General features: G+C 42.6%; 1 protein-coding gene across 1 annotated transcript; it reads right to left on the minus strand.

The window, feature by feature from the left end:
- Nucleotides 1-78: 78 nt before the first annotated feature.
- hdlbpb (high density lipoprotein binding protein b) lies at nucleotides 79-24,682 on the minus strand. The gene is made up of 28 exons (XM_006801737.3): nucleotides 24,592-24,682; nucleotides 23,061-23,140; nucleotides 21,088-21,189; nucleotides 20,690-20,841; nucleotides 20,291-20,506; nucleotides 18,806-19,012; nucleotides 18,358-18,573; nucleotides 15,762-15,968; nucleotides 14,927-15,034; nucleotides 14,494-14,598; nucleotides 14,184-14,262; nucleotides 10,785-10,924; nucleotides 10,587-10,691; nucleotides 10,361-10,474; nucleotides 10,189-10,275; nucleotides 9,960-10,091; nucleotides 8,979-9,197; nucleotides 8,650-8,871; nucleotides 8,339-8,557; nucleotides 7,940-8,081; nucleotides 7,342-7,469; nucleotides 7,149-7,253; nucleotides 6,917-7,051; nucleotides 6,462-6,605; nucleotides 6,198-6,377; nucleotides 6,001-6,117; nucleotides 4,626-4,784; nucleotides 79-4,536 (listed from the first exon to the last, which is right to left on the minus strand). Exons 3-28 carry the CDS (start codon nucleotides 21,161-21,163, stop codon nucleotides 4,444-4,446), a joined length of 3,807 nt encoding a protein of 1,268 aa, XP_006801800.1. The 5' UTR covers nucleotides 21,164-21,189; nucleotides 23,061-23,140; nucleotides 24,592-24,682; the 3' UTR covers nucleotides 79-4,443.
- Nucleotides 24,683-26,522: the final 1,840 nt, after the last annotated feature.

Consider the following 26,522-nt stretch of genomic DNA (forward strand, 5'->3'; position numbering starts at 1 on the left):
ATGGGTAAAGTCTGTTTTTTTCCCTTTGAGCTGAAAAACAAAAAACAGATGCTGAAAAGAAAAGACCAAACCAGCTGGTGCTTTTTGCTTCCTTTTTTTTCACATTTTATTTCCAGTAGGAAAAAAGAGAAGTCTGGTCACTGACACGTTATTGCAGTGTTGCACACTTAATCACACCACCTCCAAAATCCTGGTGACTTGTAACTCTTTAAGGCCGATAGTGGGATTTTTCATAGCTTTTTTTTTGTTTTCTGTACAGAAACAGCGGCTCCATCCTGCTATTTAACAACAAGCACACACAATGTGATTTAAAAAAAAAAATGCAGACCCAGCAAAGTGGCAGCTGAAAATCAGAGTGAGGCAGTTTGCTGCTCCACGAACAAAAGATGTCTGACTGTAGCCAAGTGTGGTAGCGTAGTACTGACGGGGCCTGATCTACTCTGTGGTCCTGCTGGGTTGCATAGTCAGCGTCTTTTGCAAATCCATCCTCAGCGGTTAAGTTGTTTCTGCACCAGCTTCACTTTTAAGTTGGACCCTGAGATTTATTTATTTTTTATTCATTTATTAGTTTTTTATTGTCTGCTAACAGAGCTGTTCACTCTGCTTCTTTAGCTTCATTTACAGGGAACAGTTGCATGAGAACATCTTTCCTTTGAGTGAATTAAAGTGACACAGGTGAGCTAATTTCTGAGGACACTGACTGACAGAGAGCACATGGACGACCAGAGGGTCACTTTTCCAACCAGAGCCTGCAATATCCACCAGCAGCCGAACTTCAAAGAGCGAGCGAGACTTAAAGTGGACTTTATTCAGCTCGTTTCCACCTGCATCATTTGTTTGCGCCAGTTCAAAATAATCCTCATTTCTGGCATCCTGGACCCTGCTAGTCTTTCAGTTCATCCTTTCTCTGAAATCACACAGTTTAAAAGACGGATGTAGCTACTACTACTTCACCCATTCATTTCTAGTGATGTGTGGATCGATACTGAAATATCGATTCCTCCGATACCAGTCATTTATGTTCTAGAATCGATTCTCATATTAAAATATCGATATTTTAGTAATTTAGGGTAAATTTGTAGTTTATCATTAACAGGAACAGAGTGGAAAGAAACTATAACATTTGGATTGTCTATACTGGAAGGAACTACTTCCTCTTCCGCCTTTAATAGTCATGTGCGAAATACGGCTGTATAAATGTGTTGCAGCCCCTTGGCGTGCGCACTCACAGCAATGGCTGTTCGTAAACGGAGTGATGTGCGGACGTATTTTACCTCCACAAACAGCCAAGATGCGGTTTGTGATACATGTGGCAAGAAAGTGAGGTGTTGTGGCAACACCATTTACCTCGTCAAACACCTCAGAGTAAATCATATCACAGAATATGACGAGCGTATGTTGAGGCAAACTGAAGACGAGGAGAGGGACAGGTGCTGCTAGGGCAAGGAGTCCTTTAGTGCTGCAAGCAGGCAACATGCTCAAATGGCACGCAACTTCAGTTTTCTGTATGATAATTCTGCATTATTAAGTGATAAGACCAAGTAATCTGACGTCCTGTGATCATTATGAAGCTATAATTTGAGATACAATAAAAGATACAGTAAAAAGTTTTTGTACAAAGTATCGGTATTGGATCAGTATCATCGATACCACCCTGAATTTTACTTGGTATCGGATCAGAAAGCAAATCAGTGGTATCGCACATCACTACTCATTTCTGCTGCTGCCGTCCTATTTCCCATGTGACGAGGAGGACGTCTGACTGAAACCACATGCTCACTGGCTAATGAGTCGCGATTGACAACTCGTTAGCTAATGAGTGTTTATGACAGGACGCTACATGCATGTTTTATACTGGTCTGAAACAAGCTTTTTTTCTCTTCTTCTTTTTTTCCTTCCTCTGATTGGTTTTCATAAGGAGCAAGTGGGTGGGGCTTTGCACTCACTGACGTCCTACAGGTCCAATAATAGAAAAAACACCGTTTAGAAGAGTGAAGTGTGAGCTTTTAGCTCATTGGGATTATTTCTAGACTGTAATCTCATAACTTTAAATTAGGGCTGTCAATAGTAATGCAGAATTAATCTGTCGTCACGATTAACGCAATTAAAAATTTTAACCCACCTAACCCATCTGGAACGGAGAATGACTCAAAATCCCTGAAATGTCTGTCAACGCATTTCCAAAGTTTGTCCATTCTGCACTCCAAATGGGTTAAATGTGTTACAGATTTTATTTTATTTTTTAAATTTGAATCATGATGACGTGTTAAGGCGTGAACCTTGACAGCCCTAATTTAAACTCTTGCCATATAAATACAATCATACGTCACTGTAACAGTCTACAGTGTATTTATTAGACCACTTGTCTTAAAAACTAGAAAACGTGTTAGAAATCCATCATAAGCTCTTTAAAACTAATATAATAACAATTGATATATTTATTATGCAAATACAACAATAACTCACAATTTTGAGGGGTTACTCTCAACTTCTCTAAGAACTCAGGAAATAATCCACCACACAAATAAATTTTCTGTTCAGGATTTCATGTAAATAACTAATTTAGCATACTGACTTAAAAACAATACGAATGTGCTTAACTATTTTCTTCAGATTTAGCTAATAAACATTAAAGTTAATGGATGAAACATGTTTTTAATTATAGAAACATAATTATTTTGGCATTTACCAACACTGATGATTTAGGTCAGCTGTAGTATAAACGTTACACTGCGTGGTGGTCTAATAAATGAGCACTGTATAAATGTATACGACAGAAAATAAGGCATAGGTCCACTTTAAGTCACTGATGCCGCGAAATGATGGCAGTGCCGCTCACGGCAGAGTCATCTTTAACTGAAGTTCAGCTGCAGTTCCTCCTGCTTTAATGGACATTCGCCTGCTCTGATTTTCTCATCTAATTCTCAGTAAAACACCTAATTAGCATATTTTCCAACATGATCAAGTATTCCTTTAAACCTCCAGGCACAAGCACGGTTTAGCTAAACTGCTTGAAGTCTGGGTCGGTTGTATAATTTAGCAACGAGCTCACATTTTAAGTCTCAGAACCAGAAAAAGGGCCATCTTTTTTTTTTTTTTTTTTGCTACGAAATATCCGTAAAATGAAGCACCTGAAGGAGAGGAAACCAAAGTGCGGCTGTTTATGGTTGAGTTTTTTCTTTTTTTATCCTGGAACAGAGATGTCACTTTAAGCAGCACGTCTGAATTAAAGACGAGTTCAGAAGGTAAATAAAAAAACAAACAAAAAAAGAAACAAGAAAAAACCCTCCAGGATGAGCTCCGAGCAGACAAACGGACAAAGACCAAGTAAAAGTTTGGTTCAGCTTCTTTCAAATATACATCTTAACTTGCACGCGCGCACACGCATACAGAGTCTTTCAAATATACCAGAAACCAACAAGAAGGACAACGACAACAACAAAAAGAATAATAAGAATCCCACACAGATTTAAAAAAATAGCGAAAAGTTCTTTGTACACTTCGAACAACTAGTAACATGTTCTCACCCCGACGTACAGCATTCACTCCCAGACGCAAGGTTGCAAGCTACAGCGAGTGCTTTATAAAAACGCATGGTCACAGTAGTTCAAATGAAATGGCTCCTTTTGTCTTTTTTCTGAATAAATAAAACAGTTGTGACAAAACAAAAAACAAAAAAACAACCTTCATTACAAAACAACCAGTGCAGGACTTCCACGTCTTCTGACTTATTATTTAAAAAGAACTACAGCAGCTGTTTTTGTTTTTTTTGCTCCCAGTTTGGAAATAATTTTTTTTTTTTTAAAGAGGAGATTCATGGGTGGAAAAACCTTTCCTGAGCCCATCAACGCACGGATACAGCCCACTGCACCACATTAGCGAACTGGAAATGAGAAAGCTCTTCGTAAAAACCAGAGGAAATCTTTAAAAGTCGTCGGTGCTTACAAACTCTTCTCGCTCTAAAAAACAAAACCACACTCTCCTCTCTTTAGGTTTGCGTCAGGTATGTGAGGATGCCTCCTCGCTGCCCTCTGACAAAGTCAAACTTCTCTTATGTACCGCGCTGATGTGATGTCGAGGGGGGCGGAGTCTGGAAGCAGGAGGAGTAAAAAAAACAAACAAAAGTGGTTGAACCGAGAGGAAGAGCAGGACAGCAAAACTATGGTCAAAGGACTAAATGTTTTTTTTCTCTCGGGGGAAGGAAGAGGAGGAGGTGGAAGTACTCAGGGAGACAGGAGGAAGAAAGAAGGAATAGTTCTCCCAGAATTCATTGTGGCTGGTTGTTAGGAGAACAATGAGGGGGGGGTGGTTCAGAGAAAGAGAGACAAAAGGAAGGTCACTAAAGAGGAGGGGAAGGCGAGCAGCAATTAGATTTGAGATTTGTTCTGTCTCTCATCGTCTACTTTACAGAAGTTTTGTTGGTTTTTCTCCAGATGAACAACTTCAGAACTTCTTGGGGCCCCAGGCCGATGCCTGCTTTGGGGCTACGCCTGTCCCGAACGTGGGGAAATCCTCGGCGCTGCTCATGTCGGGAGCCTGGAAGGAAAACACACGGTCTGATGGGCCCTTACTGCACAGACATCCCTCCAACAAAAGGATCATGTCATTAAACTAAGACATCCCACCTTGTTCCCAGCCGCATTCCAGGGAGCGTCCCGCACCACAAAGCCCTTAGCTGGACCCCCGCTGCTGTCGTCCCCTCCACCTGCTCCGCCTCCCCCTCCGTAGCGAGATGGAGGCTTCATGTAAGCTGCCAAAGTCTCTGTCTCCGTCACGCTGAGCAGCTGAGAGAGATGAACAGAAGGAAAACTGCTCCTGAAAACAGCTTTTGTTGATGAGTCAGAATGATTTTCATTTCCTGGCTGGGATCCTGTGGATCTACTTGTTACCCTGAAGGCATGTAAAGCAAGATATCAATTTTAAAACATAGTTACAAAATAACAGAAACATGATTACAAATATACCACAAATGTCTTTATCTGGTACAATAACTCGCAAACCTCAACAGATAAATTGTTTTGAGGGATTTCTGTCACAATTTATTGGAAAAACACATTTTCATCGGTGGGTTTTAATTATGATTATTATGCCTCAGAGTTCATCAATATCATGAATATTTCCTCAAATCCAACAAAAACAGATTTAAAAATACAGAAATGTAAAACAGAAGCAAAACAACCAGATTTAAATTTGGCTGATCTCCCCTTCAAGGTCGTCTCCTCTTGTACCTCTGTGCTGCTGTTCTTAGATCGCTTCCTGTTTCTGACTGCTAGAGCTTGACTGAGAAGCATGCTCGTCATGTTTAACCCTAGAACTGCCAAAGAGGTCATTTTGACCTCCTGTGATTTTAAAAATCATGTAATGCCGTTAAAGTAAAACCCAATCATCTCATATTTCATGACCTTTCCTAAAATGGGTTTGTTCATCACTGCTGAGGATGGAATTTTAGCCGCATGTGCAGGACCGTCATGTCCATTTTATTTTTAGCCTGTAGCACATTTGATCAACAGAAGCTGACCCAACGTACTTCAGACAATTACAGGTGTTCAAAAGGTGTATTTTGTTGTGTCAATCAATCATTAAAATGTGTTCAGAAGTATATTGGTATCTGTATCGTATCGGCAATTAACTGGTATGAGATAAATGCCATAATCTGCAGTAGTGGGCAGCACTAGTGTTCAATCTGCTTCACAGAAGAGCTGGTGTAAATAACACCAGCTGTTATTCAAAATGATTTTTTAGCCATTTTTCTTCTCCAATAATTAAATGTTTTCAGTCTCTTTGCTGTAATCTTTATTATTGTGAATTCAAATGTGTATTTTAACTTAATTAAAAAATATTTTAAATAAGTTGAAACTTAATAGTTAAATACTTATTCTGTCAAATTTGACTTAAAAAAAATTTGATCCAAAGTAAAAAGTTAGCTTCTTCAAGAAATGGTTGCTTTGCCATTTCTGTGGAGCTGTAACTGCATCTCTGTCTTATATACAGTGAACTCACATATTCCTCCTCCAAGTTGAGCAGGTGATCGATGGCGTTATCAACCGTCTCAGGAAGGCCCGTCACCGTCACTTTGTCGGGCTCGTCCGACCCCGGCTGAGGGAACCGGATATCCACCTGAGAAACCAGAGGAGTGAAGATCAAACATTTCCTCGTTTAACTTCAAAACGAGCGATCTATGAATCGATCCAACCAACCTTGAACTCCTCCATCAGCTTGCGGATGGCTTTGCCGCGGGCCCCGATAATGCGGGCGTGGGTCCTCGGGTCCAGGTGAACGTCTTGGCTCACCATCTCCTGCAGCTCAGCGACAAGCTGCTGGATGGCCTGGCGCGCCTCCTCCACGTTACGCTCGTACCCCGAGATTACGATCAGATCCTGCGAGGAAAAGGAAAGGATTTGAAGTGATCAATGGGAACGGTTCGGCACAGAGCCAGGAAAAGACAAAAAAGGGAAACCGACCTGCTGCTCGTCTCCTTTGTCGGGGAACTGGATGCTCACGTCGTGGTCTTTTCTGATCTGAGAGATGACGGCTCCTTTGCGGCCGATAATCTTGGGATGAAACTTTGGATCCACAGACATGGTGACCTTGAAACTACGCAGGGCCTGAGAGGAGACACAGCCACTGTTTTCTTTCTTTTTTTAATACATGTTAAAGAATAAGAGATACTACACACGCTACACATTCACTGCTATCAGGAAATCACGACCCCCTGTGGTAATCTCCTAACTTTAAGAATTAAACTTGTGTTTCCATTTCCCCCCCTTTCAAAGTTTTTTAAAGAGGTTTTTCTAATCTGGATGGATGGCGTAATGATTGTGGATGATGAACAATCTGAAAATCTGTCGCTACAATCACAAGAAGCAAATGAAAAACTGAACTATGATGATAAACATGACACAGTGTGTGCTTGTACCCTGTCCTCCTGCTCGGCCTGCAGTTCTTTCACCCTCTCCAGCAGCCCCTGTTTGGCTCGCTCCACGTTGGCTGCCAGGCCCGTCACCTTGATCACATCCAGCTGCTTCTCAGGCTGCGGCACCCAGATGTTCACCTACGTACACAAAACCCCAAAGTTCACACGTTTGGAAAGCACAGGTATAAAAAGGTCCCAGTAGATGGCACCAGAGAGCAGCAGCGTGTCGCCTTACCTCGTAGTCTTCCATCATCTTCCTGATTCCAATGCCCTTCTGGCCAATGATGTAGCGATGCAACTCATAAGACACCTCCACGTCCTCCGTTATGGGCACCAACGCCTGAAGGAGGAGTCACAGAGCGTGTGCTCAGAGATATTAATGAACATTAAACAGCGTCACATCTCAGCTTAATGAAGATAGCGCCTACCAGCAGGGCTGCTTTAGCCAGCTCACATTTCTCTGCCCGCCCAGAGATGGTGATGATGTCACACTTGCGGGGCACAAACTCCGCCTCTGGACTGACCTCACCGTTCTCCTGTGGCGAAACCTCCTGAGCTGCAAGTTTACAATGAGAAAAACAGGGATTAAAAGTTTATATTTTGATATACAACTCTTAAACACTGATTTTTTTTTATACATGTAAAAGAATACAAAATACTACACATGCTACAGACTCACTGCCATCAATAAATCGTGATCTGGTGGAACTTGAAGGATTGAAGAATTACACTCTACCGACTCTGCTAGGAACAGCTAATTGTGTTTGTGTTGCCATCAGGGAAAGTGCACAGTGCTGTGCGACTATGCAGCGTCAACAATCATAACATTGACTGACCGTTATTTCTCCCGTCTCTTCTTTGACATTTTAATTTTCCTTTATCAGCTGTTCTAAATGTTGATACAGAAAGGCCTGCTCATTTCTAACCTAGTGTGCTAAACTGCAACATAAACGCCTCTGCAGCGGCAACATCTTCACAGCAGCAGCAGGACGTAGCTGCGGGTGCACGTTGTGGGTCGTTTCTAACCTGCAGCGCTGTCGTCTCTCTCAGGGAACTTGATTTGCACCTCGTGCTCTCTGGTGATGTGCTGGATGCGGCAGCCTTTGGGGCCCATGACGGCACGATGGTAGCGCTGAGGGATGGCCACCTCCACGGTCACCTGGGACTCCTGCTCGAGAGAGAGAGGAGGAAGAAAGAAGAAAACACAAAAGGTGAGCACACCGGGAGCAGGTTTGCTTCCAATTATAAATAATGAGCTTATTGAAGCGTCCTTGAAATAACATCCATGTCTGTCCAAAGTAGAAAACTTGCAGCTACTTTTGACATTTCTGTGACTTTCACACAATCAGATTCTTATACATTAAATCAGCTTTGACCTGAGTGCAGATAGCGACCGTTTGTCTCTACGTGTTTTCTGTCGCTCACCAGATCCTCGATGATCTCCTGGATGCGTTTCTTTGCGGCCTCCACGCAGTCCTTCGCTCCCTTCAGCGTGACCCGCTGGCTGTTCGCTCCAGTGCGAGGGAAGCTCACAGCCACGCCGCCGTACTCCTCAGCCAGCTCCCGCAGCACCTGTCCTCTCCGACACACGAAGTGGCGGTGGTGGCGAACGTCCACCACCATCCTGTCCTCTACCACGTCGTCCTGCAAAGGGAGACGGCGAGATTGTTGATTTGAAAAATCAAGAATCAAGACATGAATTAAATGGTGATGTTTTGTAGGACAAAGGTCGTCACCAGATTTTTGACCAGACTTTCCAGCTCCTTCTGGGCCTGACGTACGGCTTCTTCTTTCCCTACGATGGTGATCAGCTCCTGCTCTGTGTCGTCAGGCGACGGGAAGATGATCCGGGCGCCCGTCCGGTCTCGGACGCGGCGAATATTGGCCCCGCCCCGTCCGATTAAGAACTTGTGGTACTCTGGTTTGGCCTGCAGCTCAGCGGTGAAGTTGTTTACTTGCTGCGAAAGGCAGAGGACGGGAGGAGGATGTAAGTATTTAAACTTTTAGTAGCCAACATCCGTTGTTTTAAGTCACCTCTTCTATTCATTCGCTCTTTCCTGCTCACCTTCTCTTCCGCCAGCTGCAGCAGCTGCTTCTTGGCTTTCTCCACCTCACCGGCGGGCCCTCTGATCGTGACCTTGTCGGAGCCGGAGCCCTCAGAGGGGAAGTGGATGTGGACGCCGCCGCAGTCTTCCATGATGGAGCGCACGAGGCAGCCCTTCGAGCCAATCAGAGAGTTGTGCAGCTTGGCTGGGATGGTGACCTCTGCCTCTTTAATGTTGGCCTGGAGGGACGAAGAGGGACAGGCTGAGATTTTCATGCAGTTTAAAAACTGACGACAAAGACGAACATTTTAGAAGACGTATCCCAACAAAGGAAACCAATAAATATTCAGTCCATCCACCCTCTGCTGTTCATCCAGGCTGGGGTTGCAGAGGGCAGGTCTGAGCAGGGAACCTCAGCCACCTCCTACAGCTCATCCGGGGCGATACGGTGGTGTTCCCAGGCCAGCCAAGAGATATAATATCTCCAGCTTCTTTTAACAAAGAAATCTTAACCTACTGTCATTTTTTCCTCTTTTTAATATTACTTTGGAGAATTTTGTACCCTTCTGTGGGATTGGAGAGATGATAAAAAAAACAAGAGAAACCAAGTACGAAATAGGATTTTGGCTCAGAACTATATCTAATAGTTCATCTCTGCATATGTGGTTTCAGAAAGTCGAGCGGTGTAGGGAGAATTAAATTCTGTTTTTAATTCTAGAACTGCCATAATGGCAAAGATGCCGTTTATTGAAGAAGTAAAGTTTATATCGACTCTTTATAATATAAAATAAGATTAACGCCAGCCAGCAACCCGCCCGCTGGTTTTCCTAATGCAAGTTAGGAGTGTTTTTTCAGGTAACAACTCCACTGATCGTCTATGGATATGACTCGAATCAAAAGATTTAATAAATAATTCATCCAAGAAACAAAAGAAAGTAGATTTTAAAAATCTATTTTCTTCAAAACTCTTCAAGCATCAACCAAAAGCAACCATGTCTCACCAGCTCTCTCTGGATGGCGAGGATTCGATCTCTGGCCGCCTCGCAGTTGTTCTTCTTGCCCGTGATGACGATCATCTCCGAGTTACTGTTCTCCGTTGGCAGGTCGATCTTGGTGTTGGTCTCTTCGCGGATCTGGCAGTGCGAGCGTCTGCTGTTAGTTTTTGTTACATTCTGATCTAATAGTTTTAGGAGTCAGATTTGGACAGAACCTGTAAAAAATAAATCTCACCTTCTTAATGTTGGCGCCCCCTTTGCCAATTATGTTCTTGTGAAACTGCTTGAAGATGGGAACGGAGAGCGAGAAGCTATTTTCAATCTGCGAGAGAAAGAAAACTGCCGTGAAGCGGAGTGTAAGGGCCGAGGGACAGGGAGAGGCAAGACGACAAAAAACAGGGTCGTACCAGGTCAGCAATGATTTTCTGGAGAAACTTGGCGCATTTCTCCACCTCATTTTTTGGACCTCTCAGCTGGACGATGTCGCTCTTTTGCGACGGGTCGGGGAAATTGATAATGACCTAGAAGGCAGCGAGATGATAATCACCAAATTAAATTACAGCTGAGTCAAAACAAGTTATTGAACTGTGATGACAAGGCGAGACAAAGTCTCGGGTCACAGAGGACGTTCACCTCGGGAAACTTATCTCGAACTTCTTTGATTTTTTCTCCTTTCTGTCCGATGATTGTCCGGTGAAACTTCTGCTCCACGATCAGATCTTTGGTGCGCTCGTTTTCCTTGAAATGACAAAAACGTAACAAAGAAATAAAGCTCCTTATGTCATCTGGCTCTATCAAACCAATGAACCTATGCTTTGAGTCCATTCTCACCATCCTCTGAACCATCTCCAAGAGCTCTCTGCGTGCCAGCTGGACTCCTTTAGGATCTCCCTCGATCCGCACCAGGCCACTTCGCTCAGAATCCTGCGCGATTCGGACCGACACCTTGTACTGCTCCTTGATACGATTTACTGTAGTGATACAGGGAAAACAGCAGAAATGAAATAAGAGTGAAAACCTGACATCACCCACTCAGCTTAGCATAATGTTCGTCGTCATCTGGGTTTTGAGACTGGATGTGAGCGATGGAGCAACCGGCACACTCACACTGAAACACAACCTGAAGAATGTCCTGCTTCACTGTCCCTAATACTCTAAAGGAGACCATGATTTAAAAAACAAACATCATGACAAGTATCCATCGGGAGTAGGGCTGGGTATCGTTTAGGTTTTATCCGATACCGGTGCCAAACCGGTACCGGTGCTTAAACGGTGCTCAAACCGGTGCATAAAGAATGGAGAACACAAAATTGGTCCAAAAACCTCTCATGTTCAGCTGTTTTTTTGTAAAAAGATAACCATGTTAACCTTTTCTGCAGCTATAGGGCATATATGGTATCACTCTTGGCTGGAAGCAGTGCTTAAACAATGGAAAAAACACAAACGTTGTCCAAAAACCTCTCATGTTTAACTGTTTTCCACTTTTTCTTTGGTCATTTTAGCCTTTTTGGCCAGGGTGAAGGGAGCATCTGCCATCAAACAAGAAGACAGCTGCATGTAACTACAACGGTGTTTGCTAGTTTACCTTACATGCATTAATTTAATAATGTGGTTTACTCAACGTAAATTATACACGAACAACATTAAGCTACTCACGCAGAGAATAACGGCTGCCGCTGCCATCATCATCCATCTTCATTTCTGCTGCACTGGCAGGGCTAGGGGCCAGGACTCTACTCTTCGGGTTTTTGGGGGATGTTGCTAACTCTGGGTCCGATAACAGGCAACCCACCCGCAGTAGATGTGCTCGGTGTGAGGTCTCGCAGCAAGCTATCAAATACGGCGCATTTTTCGGCTTTAAAAAAAACGCTATGCATCGCCAGGTGTTTCATCGGATTTGAGGTGTTACCTCCTTTGACAGTATCAGCTTAAAGCACTTGTTGCAGGCTGCTGAGTTTGCATATTTTGCTGTGAAGTACAGCCAGACTTTTGACCGCTTCGCCTTGAGTATTTTTAATCTGTAGCTCTGCTCTAAAAGAACGTACGTACCTGGGCCCGCCTACTATCCTCGGAAACATAAAATGATTGGCTAGAATCTAAAGTGTATGACATCTCGGGGAAAAAAAAGCACCGAAATAAAGCACCGAAATGTGCGCTGCTTTTCGGTCTGGTTACTACTGTTTATGTCAGAACCGGTGCCATCATGGCACCGGATACCGGTACCCTCATGGCACCGGATACCGGTACCCTCATCGGGAGTATGAATGTGTGTCAATGTTAGCTAGTAGGCACTTAAAGCAGAGAAGAAAGTGCTTGTGTGAATGGGTGAATGTGGCGTGTTGCATAAAACACTTTGAAGGCTCCGGGAGAGCAAAAAGCGCTAAATAAGAATCAGTCCATAGTTGTCATTCAGGCAGCTGAGAGAACTATTTCTCTTAAAATGTTTAGAAGAAAACGTGTCCAAAAGGTTTTGAAAGTTGGTTCTTTTTGTCTACATGCAGTGTTTTCAGAGGGAGAAACGTTTCGTTATTCATCCAAGCCTGAAGTAGTCACTTGGAGAATAAACATTTTTTAAGTTCAAGCTCAATAGAATTGTACTAACTCTGTTTTGTCTTATATAGTACATGTTTGCACGTTTTAATAAAATGCTGCAACCATTTCCTATTTATCTAACAAGATATAAAGAAATGAAGGATGGAAAAGATTTCTGCAGGGCATTTTAGAAGCTAAATCCATGTTTTATAGCGTCTATCCACCTTCAGACGCTTCCAGGTTCAAACTCAAAACAATACCGTGGCATCGCTGAGAGTTAAAAAGTGTCTAAATTCTTTCATCTTTAATAAAATGATCAGTGTGGCTGCTCTACCGGGTGTAACAATTAAGTTTAACATCCACGAAAACAGGATTAATGAAGCTTAACAGAGTTAGAAGTTAGCAGGGAGTTAGCTCGCTAGTTTTCATATAAAGATGATATACCAGGTTCTGACTGAGGGATTTCTGTAAAACTAAAACGTACAGCTCTGCTATAACTTTGGACATAAATGAAGACAGAAAACTAAACAGCAGTGACTTTTGTAGGGTTACTGAAGTTGGGCTAGCTATAATGATGTGCTACGTGGTGGCTAGCTACACAGCTATGATTAGGATAATATAAACATCTGAGCAAAGGGAAGTGGGAGGATGAACGCTAAATTTTTCTCTCAAAAAAATTAACACGAGGGTTCCTGATTGTTAGGGACAAATGCAAGGCAGGAAGAAGATGTTGAAAGTTGACCAAACTGCAGTCAGAAAAACTGAGATGATCCATCATCAGCACGAGGTTGGTCATCAACATACTGCTGCATGGTTTGGATTACTCACTATGACAAAATTCCTGATCCTCAGCTTCACGTACTCATTCAAGTCTTCATTAGCCTCAGAATGACTCTTTTCTGACCTGTTCAAATATCTGGTGGCAAACCATGGGCCGATGGGCCGTAGTTACATTGTAAGGTTTTAAAAACTCAGCTTTTTTAAAAAAAAAGAAAAAAAAAAAAAGTGCTGCAGATGAATAGTGGTAATAAAAACTCAGAGAGGCCGACAGAGATCATTGACTATTTTTAGGGGCTTGTTCAGATTAGACAGAACAAGATACAAAGCATTAAAACATGTTAAAAACACAACAGCCTTAATGAACGCAGTTTGGACCCGGAAACAGGTCTCATACGTCATCACTTAACAGCCAGATAGTATTCATGATCAAAGATGTAGCAGTTTTAAACCTGCTGGAGAACACGAATGTGCTATAGGTAAGAGCCTGGCATCTGTTATCAAAGACTAGCTCTCATGATGAAAATCAGGTCACTAACACTTGCCTCATGACTCACAATCCAGTTTCCTGCTTTACAACACAAACACTGCAGGAAGTCTGAGATCAGCGACAGCCACACACCCAAAACCCTGAATTTGATGCTTTCCATTAAATATTCTACCCCAGGCAGCATTTGAATTATCTAAACTAAAAGCAACTAGAATGACTGACAGGAAAAATCTAAATACATCGATATGTGTGGATCAAATGATCATTACCATGATATAAAACATGAAATAAAAGCACTTTTAAAAACACTTTCTTTGTTAGTTTTGCAGGCAGGGAGACAAACTAATGAGGTGCAACAAGGGCTCCACCTGGGAGTATGACAGATTTGCTACAGTTTAGTTTTCAGGTCAGGGGTAAAGTGATCGACTCACTGTTGGCTCCGTTCTTTCCGATGAGGTGTCTGTGGAAACGCTGATCTATGTTGATTTCGGTGTAGTCCATCCTCACCAGCTGGACACCGGGTAAGAAAAAGGAGATTTGGATTTATAAATGTGAACCAACACTCAACCAATCAAATGTGATCATCTCTTATCTCTCTTCAGAGAAGAGCTGCACATTAGTGTGTGCAGCTCTTCCAAAGCTTTGTCCAACACAGCAATATTTCTTTCAGTGACAGAAGACAATACACGTCATGTCTACCGTAGCTTTGTTGTGTTGGTGTACGTGTGTGTCTGCACTGACCAGGTCCTTGATGATCTCTTGTATCTGGGCCTGAGCCTGCTCCACCTCCTCCGTCGGCCCTTCGAGACTGATGCGCTCCTCGCCATCGGTAAACTCTATGTGAACCTACACACACAGACAGGAATAAAGGCAAGCCAGTTAGGAAGTTCCCCCTTCTGCTCCGTCCTGTGTTGATTCTTCCATGCTGTAATTCATCTCAGCTGATGTCAGGTTTCTAAAATCAAGTGTCCTCCGCAGTCACTTTTCTTTGTCTGTGTTTTGTCCAGCATTTTTTGCTTTACTGGTCCCATTTTGCACAAACACTGCTGCCGTAACACAGCCTCCTCCCCACAAAGCTTTCTGTCACGCTGCAGGAGCAGGATGTGAGACTTCTGTGTTATCTCTGGCTTTTACCTCAGATCACCCCACGCCTTCTTTGTTCTCCTTTCCTTACCCGTGGTAGCTGCTGTGTGATCCGCCCGATGTTCTGTCCTTTCTTGCCAATGATGAAGCGGTGCAGCCAGGCGGGGGCAGTCACCTCCACCACCATTACGCTCTTAGCCTGAACGGGTACAAAACATTAAAACCATGTTTGCATTGACAAATCACAGAAATTGTGTCCCTGCAATGGCTTAGTTGCAACTTGAAATAAAGGGATATATTAGGCTTTTCCTTCTTTCCATATTAAATATTTAAAATGAGATCAGTGTACATGCAAGTAATCCCTGTGAGCCAAAGCTCAGGCTTCAGACTACTCTACACGCTCAGTCTCCAATGCTTGTACCGAGCCGACTTCAGCTCACCACGGATTTCCTTTTATGGTCACGGAAGCTAAAGCAGCTTGTTTCAGACACAGGGTGAGGTGGAGTACGTATCCTGACCTGGTGGAGCCCAAAACCAAAGTTTAAAGGAAGACTTAAAACCAGATGTTGCTATATGACTTCTGGATTGGCCAACAAATCCATCATAAATGTTTGCCTCTAATATTGATAAACTACATATAGATTAATCATTGCCCAACTTTCCCAGTTTCTTTCACTGTAAAGATGTGGATGTGATGTACTTGCTTAGGTTGTTAATCTTGCTGCTCTGAACTATTAAAAATAAATACATCTAAACATAAAGTCTCAAAAGAAGGAAATCTAGGCCGTCTGAGTACCTCTTGGATGTACCCTGTAAATGCAACTTCAGGGACTTTTATTCCCTACATTTCTGCCATAACAAAAGCTAATTAAGCAAAATGCAATCCCCATCTCTGTCCTTTAATTACAGTTTTCTCGTGTTCTCACCTTGGCGTAGACCTGTGTGAGTGCTGGTCCCAGTTTGTCAGGCTCCCCTCTGAGGATGATGGTTTCTGAGCTGGAGTCCAGAGGAGGCATCTCCACCGACACCCCCGTGGCCTCCAGGATCTCCTGCAGGGTGTTGCCCTTCGGACCTATGATGTACTTATGCTGAGACTTCTTCACCTCCACAGAGATAGTCGTGGTCTTCCGCTTCTGCGAGGAGGACATGGACAAGTGATAAGACAATCGTGGCGAGAGGATGTGGGTAAATCGAGAAGCTCGTTGAGGGATGGATGGAAACATAAGAGGAGACAGAAAGAAGAATGAAATCAGGGAAGCAGGAAGGAGATGGGAAAAGTCAAGTAACAGAAAGACCGGACAAAATCCGGGGGAAGGAGAAGGGAACAGAAGGAGGGTGACTGACAGATGAAAGTGGGAAGGCAGTAGAGAAAGTATTTGTTTTTGCTAATCATACATATGCACTAAATGACATTAGCATTCTTATCCTGTTGTTCTCTGGTGAAATCCAATTTTCTCGTCATTATCTCCGGCTTGCCTATCATCGGAGCTCATCTGCTACAAACACGCAGTTCCTCTGCTTCACCCATCCATCTCACAGAGCTTCTTTAACGTTGAGAGAATGCACAAACTCTAAATAACCTCCTTAAATACAGAAGCACACTAAATCAAACACCTTTGGTACAGATTAGCTTTATGGTTCATGGGATGGAGCGAACAAGTAAAACAAGTCTGGTGAAACAAAATAACCGCACTGAGCTGCCTGCAGTCATGCGTGTCCTTCAGTAAAACTCTAAACTAAACCGCGCGCTGCTTTCCCACAGCGAGTCAGAAACATCCGAGCGTCTAAAATGTCAATGCAAATTTAGCCCGGATGAAAAAAACTGGCACAAACGACTGAAAAAAGCAAATAAAAATCATGCATGAAAATAACAAACATGAGACTCCCCTTTATTAAGGATGTGATCCTATTTTTATCATTTGCTTTGTTCTTTGTTTGGATTTCTGCAAAATCTTAAAGATTTGATTAGATTCTGAGGACAAATACAGCTGGAGTCGTTATTCCTGTTAAACTGCTTGCAAGTCCACTTGAAATCTAATGCACATGCATGGTTTGCATATTGTGATGTAAATTTTCTCTGGACAAGACACAAAGACGCACAGGAACAGTGTGATGACCAAACTTGCTTTACTCTGACCAAAATGCCCCTAACATATACGGAAAGTCTTTATTTTATATTTTTGACTCTGTGTTTTTTAAAAAACAACAACATCAACAACAAAACAAACACACGTCATTATGATTACTGATGCAAATTAAGTATTTTAAGCTCAATGACACAAACAAGTGGCCCACAAAAACAAAAAGAGGAAAATGAAAGGCATTGATGGAGCTGACAGAATCGGATGATTTCCAATCAGCCACTCAGCTTCCCATATGTCCAATAATGAGCCAGTCATAAATTTGAAACACATGAACAGCAGCTCAGAGAAATAGTCACATGAACGCTCACAGCCACACGCTAGCATGCTGTCGGCATAGAAACGCTTCACTTTGAGCGCGTACACAAACAAAGGCATAACTGTGAAAACGTTTGTAACAGCACAACCAATGACACACTTAAACCCCCCTCACCCCGCTTAACATGGATATTTTAAAGAAGCTGATTTTTTATTTTAAAGAATCTGACATTTGACCTTTTATATAAATCTGTTACACCTGTTTTTATTGGGTAAAGGTGGCTATACAGCAGCTCATTGCACATCTATAAAATACAGAAATAAAGAAGACATATATCAACTAATACAAACAATATAAAAAAATGCTAAAAAGGCAGCATCATGGGTACAGAAAGGTCACAATTCTAGGGGGTAAAGTTCATCAGGTTTAAGGCCCCAAATTTGCAAAAATAACATAATTTACAACCATACATGATCCCACCAAGCAGCCGACATCAGTGGAGGTCGTTTTCTGGCTCAATCTCTTTGGACAGTAACGGCCTTTAAGAAAATTTCCCTTTCTCTCTAAATTTTGTTAAAAGCAATCAGTAAAAACTGTTCAGGCAAAGATTGACTTTAATCCATCTTCAACGCTGACTTCCTTTATTCTGAACAATTTTCTATGAATCTGAGGTTTAAAGTTTGTCTAGTCAACAAATAATGCTACAAAACCTTTAAGGCTAAATTCAGGTTTAAATTCAGCACAACTAGAGCACTTAGCTGTTATCTTTAATTCAAACACGTGTCTGTGTTTCTTCGAGTATCACATTTGACTGACACTTTGGTAGTCAAATGTGATCAGACAGCTGCTCCACAAACACAGACTAGTATTACCAAGAAATAATACAATTGAGAAATACAAATTTAAATATGAAAATGTGTCGAGCCAACAAAGGTCTGGGTTTCAATCTCCTGATAGTCTGGGCAGTTTGAAAGGAGGAAGAGATGACCTTTGACCTTTTAACTCAATGTAAATATAACAGGGCATCTGATTTTTGGGGTTTTTTGACCTAAGAGGACTTAAAGTCGCTCATGTCCCATGTCTGCAGGATGGGCATGAATAATCTCTGGAAAACAGTCTCACCTTGTCTTCATAGATGGCTCGGATGCGGCTGACAGCCAGCGCGACCGCCTCCTTCTCGCCGGTGATGACGATCTCGTCTTTAGGCAGGCTGGACGGTGGGATGCTGATGCGGGCCCCTGTCTCAAGGCTCAGCTCCTGCACCAGCCTGTTGTGGGCTCCGGCGATGAAGGGGTGGAAGGCTTTCTCCAGGGACAGACGCTCCACCGCACGCTTGTCCTGGTGAGTGGGTGAGGAAGAGCAGGAGAACGACGGCAGACAGAAGAGTCGATCAAACGTGAAGTCATGGTGATGGTTCAACACGATTCAATATTGAATAGTAAGAAACAATTTAGTTCCTAAAGCTACTGTTTGTGCATCTTTTCACATTGCAAGACCAATTAGTTTCGGTTGAGCAGAAATTAGTTATTAAAACAAGCCCCACCCCCCTATCCACCCACCCATGTCTGACCTGCTCAGCAGAGATCAGCAGGATCTCATGGCGAGCCTTCTCAATTCCCTCCTTGGTGCCGGTGATGCGAATGTTGGCGCTGGGGTCGTCGGGGCGTGGAATAGCAATCTTGGTGGCAGTCTTCAGCTCCAGCTCCTGCAGCTTCTCACCGTTCTTCCCAATGACAAATCGATGGTGCTCCTTGGGGATGGCGACCGTTGCCGACGCCTAGAGGAGCAGGAGAAAGTTTTCAGGAGCAAGTAAGTTAGATTTGTAGTGTTTCCCAAAGGAAATAAGCCCTCTTATTTATCAAGGTACAGCAACAGCCACAGAAATCCCTGTTAATGTGCATAAAATACCTTTTTTTTTTTTAATAGTCATCATCTACCAGGGAAAGTAACAGGATGACATAAAATTCCTACTATCAAAGTTTTCTTTAAACTTGGTAAAAAGCATTCGTCCTTGAAAAGAGAACAGAGAGCCTCTGCACTTTTTTCAACCAGTAACTGCAGCTCAGCTAAAGGGCTGCACCTCAGTGCACCAACTGAAGTGGAAATCAGCATGTTTGCTGCTGAGGCTCACAAAGGCCACCCCTGGGAGCTGATGGTCATTTTCCGGCTCAACTTTTTGTCCTAAACTGGCCTGATAGGATTATTCGAGCCGCAGCCGGTATTTGCCCTCCGTGTGTGTCTTTGGATCACGTTTCAACATTAAGCAGAGCGAAACAAAAACATTTTTTAGCCACCGGTTAGACTGTTCTGATGTTTCTGCTTCACAGTGATTTTTGTTCAAAGATAGATGGCTGCATATTCAAATTCTTTGCTGCGGGTTTAAGTTTATCTGAGTTTCAGAGGTTTCACTGTTTTTGCAAGTCACACATGAATGAATAACAAATGTAAAGCCTGCACTGCACAAATACTGACAACAGACTGTCTTCTGATTGGTTGCCCCTCACAAACAAGAGGTTCGAACAGCAGGCAGATGGAACTCCTGTGCTCGCGGCCAACGCTGTGTACCTGAGATGACCATATTAAGGACATCCTGTCTCTTTAACATCGTACAGAGCTGGGGTATTAAACATAAGGCCTGAAGGCCAGAATCGGCCCAGCAAAGACTTCAATCCGGCCCACTGGAAGGCTTCCAATAACAGGAGTACATCAATTTTGAACAAATGAAAAATTTTCCCTTGCGGTATTAATAAAGTATCAAATAATTGTCTTAAGATTTGCAGATTTTCCTCCTGATAAAGTTTCCTCCATTTAAAGTTTCCACATTAAATGTAACCATCTCATATGTTGAGTTAAATCTCTTTATACTGACAGAAAGGGCAGTTACGCTGATCTGGCCCACTATGTAAAATGACTTTAACATCCCTGTGTTAGAGCATTAATAACTCTTTGCTCACAAGGATTACTTTTACACACTCTGACCAGCTTTTGAAACATAAAGTAAGATAATTAAATCCAGATCACTTAATTATACTATAAGTAGTACGAGTGCATTTACCTGTGTCTGTAATCGAGCTACAATTTCTTTGCGAGCCTTCATCACGGAGTCCACTTTGCCAGTGACCATGATGGACAGGCCCTGGTCTTTGGCCAGAGAAAGCTCGATGTGCGCTCCCGTTCGCTGCATGATGTCCAAGCACACTTTGGCCTCCTCGCCCTCCCCAAACTGGCTGTTGTCCTTGTAACGACGCTCCTCTAGGGGCACGTGGAACACCTGGGTACAGACGAGTTGAAAGTGTTTTTTCTTGCTTGTTGTTCCCAGAACATGCATCTTTCATTGGCCCTGCTCCACTGCAGCTAAAAGGCCTGAGGCTAAATTCAGTTACAGCCATCGTCATTAAAAGAGCTGAGAAACGCATTCATTCACTTTTAGCAGTCCCCACAGTGGGCTCCTCACCTGGGTGATGACAGAGGCTTTGATGGGTCTGATCTTGCTCCCCCATGCCGAAGGCGGCTCTCCAGCCTTCTCCCCTGGTGCTCCCTTCTCCGGCAGTGGAGGGAAGGCCTCCAGATAGGTAGGGATGTAGGCCTCATCCTCTGGGACGCAGCCTGGCCCGGAGAGATAAAGATAAAAATGGCAAGGAAGGAGTAAGAAAACAGTATGTGTAGGGAAGGATTGTTAACAACAAAGATACCAAACAGAAATACAAATAAGCCTGTGTCAAAAACACATAATGCACATATCAGAAAATCTAAACACATTAAACTTGGGCTAATAATTTGCTCACTAGTTTGGGCTCGTGAGGGGAAAACTCTAGCAAGAATAAAAATAAGTGGAAAGGTGCAGGTCGTTACCTGTGATCTCCTGGTCCTTGAGACCACTGCGATGCTCTGCAAAGCTTTCCGGGGTCAACACTGCCACTGAGCTCATGGTTCAAGACTTATTCCACTATTCCACTGAAACGGAAACATGGGAATATTGAATTTTTTTTTTAAAGAAAAACAATAAATCAGAACCTTAGAGGAGGAAACGCTCTGCTGTGTTTTCATGAAATTTCAGACTGATAAAGCACTAACTACGATCAAATTGCTTTCACATTGTTTCCCTCCCTGTGCTCTCTAGGACTGCTTAGAGAAGGCCCTGAAGAACCACACTCCCTCTGTGGCTCTGCCACGTTGCACCGATGCTGCACGCTGCACCTGAGACGCTCCAATTAACACTTAACAAGCGTCAGATAAACACACAGTGCTGCGAAGCCTCGGGGACGGGGTTATCACAAGTCAAACGCTCAGAGCTGTCCAAGACAACTGCTGCTGACATTTCTCGTGATGCACTATCACAGGTCAGATCTGCTCGGCTCGCGTCACAACAGTGGGTCCCATAGGATTGTGAGTCCAAAACATAACCCACAGGACCTCCAAGATCTCTGCTAACTCAAGGTTCGAGGGGTTTATGCACAACTAGACTAAAAACATCAATTTATCTAGCTGCACATAAATAAAGACGCTGATAACACAACAACAAAGACGCTGTTTTGGCGGGTCTTTAAAGTCGAGCTGCAGCCTGTCCTCTGCATTTAACACACACAGAGTGGACAGCAAAGAGGTGGTGATGAACTTAAGTGGCATAAAAAGAGCGTTTCGTTCTTGCTACAAGTATTCTAAAATGTGTAATCAAAACCTTCAAAGAAGTTGTCAAATAATACTTATTTGGCCCTTAAGTTAATCCACTATATACAAGTCATTTTAAGTCATTTGAGCTCCTCTCACTTTGAGGCCATCCTCCATTTAAGCCATGTTTCTTCTGATTGGCTGCCCTTCATAAAAAGTTTTAAACTTTCTGAAGACTCTCTGAGCTCACAGGGATTAGCTGCACATACGCTGCAACTTTGACCATGTTTAACATCAGCATCCTCTGCTGTCACAGTATATTTACACCCACAGCAGGCTAAAGCTACACCTCGACCACATGAGAAGGTGACAGCACCCCATTTCTGCTGCGATGTCCAGAAACTCAAGGACAAGCCTTAGAATGAGTTATAGAGATAGTCATACACTTTATGCAGTTTAAAGTATAAATATTAACATATTAAAGGAATGCAGTGTACTTCAATCACTTCTATTGTAATCTGAGATAAAATGTTATTGAGGAGAAACACATCATTTCATTTATTTTCACTGCAGCTATAAAGTTCTTTATGCGAGGGGGTGGGGTGAGGGGGTGAGGGGGTGGCAGGCACTGAACTCTGTAACTGTGCATTTTGGGAACACTGATACAGTCTTGTGATTAAGGGGAATATTTTTTATTTATGGCAACAGAGCAGTAAAATAAAAATCAGTGAATGCTACAAGCACACATTTATGAGTCCAATTAGCAGCTGAGGAAGTTAATCTTACAACTTTTGTTGAGTTGTTTTAAGCCAGTTTTTGTTTTGTTTTTTTATCTTTCCGATAAAAATGTAAGTGATTGGGGGGGGGGGGGGGGGGGGTGTTCTTCATAAGACTTTTGCTTCAACAGCTCAGTTGTTTTTATTCCACTCTCACTCATAAACAGGCATGTTTATGAGTCCTTTTCATGTGGAGAGTCATTTTGAGCACAACAGTGACATTGTTTTATTATCTAACATCTATGAAACTCTCCAGTCGAGCTTTCTCTCCTGAAATGTGACTGTGTGCTCTCAGGAATGCCATATGAACCAAGCTCTTCAAGTCCACCCGCATTGCAAATGATCCAGTAGTTGTACCCTCTAAAGACAAAGCTGTGGAGGATGTGATCATTCAGAAGTAGTATTGTCTGCCAGAACTGTAGAAAGAGAGCCCAGGCTTACCTGCAAAAGGTCAATTGCCAGAGAGTCCGTCCAGTTAGCGGCTACCGTAGGCGCTTCAGTGTGAGTGTGTGTTTCAGCTCCTGGATGCACAGGAAGGAAAATAAAAAGAAAGATTAAAAGTGGGCAAAGGTAAATCAAACAGCTCTACAGCACGGAGGCTGGGTAAACACCCACACTGCACTGCACCTTATACCGTCTCAATCTGATTCACTCTCCTCCTCAATTCCCTCCCTCTCCTCTGCTCATCTCTCTAACAATCCTCCCTCTGAGATTTCACAAATTCAACAGCTAAGGAAACCTGAGAGCAAATGCTTCCAAACACCACATGTGACAAAAAAAATAAATAAATAAATAGATGCCCCACTACTTTTTTTTTTTTTTTGCCCTGTAAGCAAAGCTGCAGTGTCTTTTGAAAGTGTGTTTAATAGCTTTAGTCCAACAGCAACCAGCTGGCCAGATACAGGAGCAGTGCCATTTTAAATGTCATATTTCAGGATCATATTTGTGCGGGATGGAACAAGCTAAAAGGGCAATTACAGCATAATACCATTTTAACATTGAAGCTACTTAAGGGGAAATAAAAGGGATAATTAAGTGGCAGTGGGGTCTTAAGATACCCTCAGACTTTACACAGTGGGAGCAAACATAAAAACAATCTTTTGAAGAGCTTATAAATTATGGACGTGCAGCACTCTTACAGATCAAACTATCCGAGATACAATAATGTAAGCAGCTGAAATTAGCTCCTTGCTAAATGCGTCTTTACACATTAATGAAGCCGCAATAATTAATGCAGTTACAATGTAATGTAACCGTCTAGGGTCATTTAACTTCAGGTACATTTTGGAGCTATTACACAAGTGGTTTTTACTACAATGGACGTTTTAAAAGCGGGACTTTTGGCAGTAGATGCTCTTTCCGTTATGGTGGTGGTGGTGCTTCGCAGCACGCAGAGGGTTGTGGGGGTTAAACGGGCTCCCACTGTGGGTCACCACCTGCTTCCACGATGTTAGTTTGCTAACATTAGGCGAGAAAACTAGAAACAAACGGAGGAAATAGGAGCACCGTTATAACTATCAGTCGCAGCAGCTAAATAAAAAAGGCAGCCGTGCACGGTGCTAGCTAACCGCTTCGCTAAACGCACCTTTCTCCAGCCGACTGATGTATTTCTTGCTAGCTTGAGGACGCACTGCACGGCTGGTACTAACTAACTAACATCGGTTAAAAGCAAACTAAAGGTCTCAAAATATTAGTAAGCCACTTTCGCTGAGCTAACACGCATCGCTTCGCGCCGACCTCAGCCAGACATGATTAGGCGCAAGGACTTTCTGATAATCGGCTAAAAAACAAGCCAGGCGGACGGATAACCAGCTCCAGCTCGCTAGCTCTCGGGACGCTAACCTTGCTATCCCGGCTGCTTGTCGCTTGCAGGCGAACCGACTCTATCGCCACCGTAACTACACTTTAACTCCCCCCAATGCATTCATATGTGCATTAAAAAGTAAAGATAAAATAAACATAGAAATCCTACCTTTCAAAGAGAAAATCTACCAGAGGGTGTGTGTTTGACAGGTGATGGTGTAAACACAGATGTGATTGGTCTAGGAGCATTTCCTCTGCCGGCGGAGCGATACCAACCAAGCGCTGCGACTCAACGAGTATAAAGGAAATGCCGCAGTATCTTTGCGCGGCACGAGCATCCCAGTTAAATAGGTCCTCTTGAAATTAGACTCACTCAGCTCAATTGACTGGGAAATTTAACCGCATGATATTTGCATACGGTTTTCTGATTGGTTATCAGTAATTTAATTTTTTTGTATGTTATTAGCCATTGCAGCTTCTCACGTCCATCAAACTGACCGGCTCTACTTCTCATTCATAATGGCTAGCATGCTTTTCAGGAGTCAGCGCATCATACTTTTTCTGAAGTCTACAAATGTCTGACTTGGAGTGCAAAAACGATCACGTACAACTAAATAAAATACTGCTGTTTTTTTTGTTTTGTTTTGTTTTTTAAATTTTCCAGATAAGATAAATGTCACTTTGTGTGTATGTAAATCATGTTTAAAGGATATTAAGTTATTTGTTTGTAAGCTAACTTAACATTATGGATTTTCAATAGGTCAAACTTTAAACTAAAACAGGTTAGGTATAGTTGTGGTTGGAAAATATTCATCCACTCAACATGGGCATGAATGCCATGGTAATTTTTGGCTTTTTTTCCAGGGTGGAACGATCGTACAGGATAAATCTTTATTGACTTTAAAAATCAAAAATTGGGTGCACAAGTTTGAATTTCTTTTAGATTTTCTCTCATCTACACAGAATCAATACTATACATACGGGCTCAATATACATATGTCCCTACAAATATTTGGTTAAATGTCCCTTAGTAACTTGCACTTCAACAAGATGCTTTTGGTAGCTGTCAATAAGCTTCTATTATAATATAAATTATGTTGTTATTATTATTACTATCTTTTATGGTCAAGTTTTACGCATCTGTTGATTTGAGAAGAAGTAAAAAAAAATTGTAGGTAGTCCTCCTTCAATATTCCAGCCACTTTATCCAATGTGTCAGTAGCACTGGCAGCAAAACAGCTCCAGAGAACTATTTCACCACCACCACCACCGTGCTCGACTGCTGGTACAGTGCTGTTGTGTTTGAAAGCCTCACATTCACTCCTTCAAACATACCTTTTGTCATCGTGACCAAGTAGCTTAATCTTTTACTCGTCTGACCACAAAACTTTTCACCAGAAGGCATTTGGTTGTCAGTGTGCGCAACTGTAAATTTCATTTGAGTTTAATAGTGTTGATTTTGGAGTAGGGGCTTCTTTCTTTGTTTGCCCCCTCTCAGTTCATGACGACGGAAAACTATCGATTGAAGCCAATCATGATCACTAACGAGATCAGGACTCGGTCTTGTTAAGTTAAAAGACTACGCAAGACTATATAATTTTGAGCCTCCGTGGATTAGAGAAACAACAAATAAAACACAAACAACAACAAATCAGACTACAAGTCAACTCCAGTGTTCCGAAAAGTATTTTATTTGCGAAGAGACTGTCTCAAAATTATGTGATAGGATAATAGTTCAATAAATATTAATGGCGAATTCAAATTATTAATAAGGGACATTATGCCACCAATTATGTCCTCCACTCCCACCCCAAAACAAACCACTCACCTCACATTATCCTAACCTCAACATGACATGTAAAGCCCACTTTACGTGTTGTGTGGTGCGGCTGGACTGATCGCTTGGACCCAATAATGGACCGTTCATTGCAGTTCAAAAAACAGACACTAGGTGGGGGTAGGAGACAAAAAAAAAGTTCAGGTGCACCTGCTTTTTTGACACCTGTGCTGGTTTTACACCAACACTATCACGCGTAAATAAATCAGAAGTAAAACATTTGCCTTATTTGTTTTGGAAGACCAAATATGCGCAAAGTTTCA

The sequence above is a fragment of the Neolamprologus brichardi genome, chromosome 3 (assembly GCF_056152115.1).
Source record: "Neolamprologus brichardi isolate AB-2024 chromosome 3, ASM5615211v1, whole genome shotgun sequence".
Classification (NCBI taxonomy): Eukaryota; Metazoa; Chordata; class Actinopteri; order Cichliformes; family Cichlidae; genus Neolamprologus; species Neolamprologus brichardi.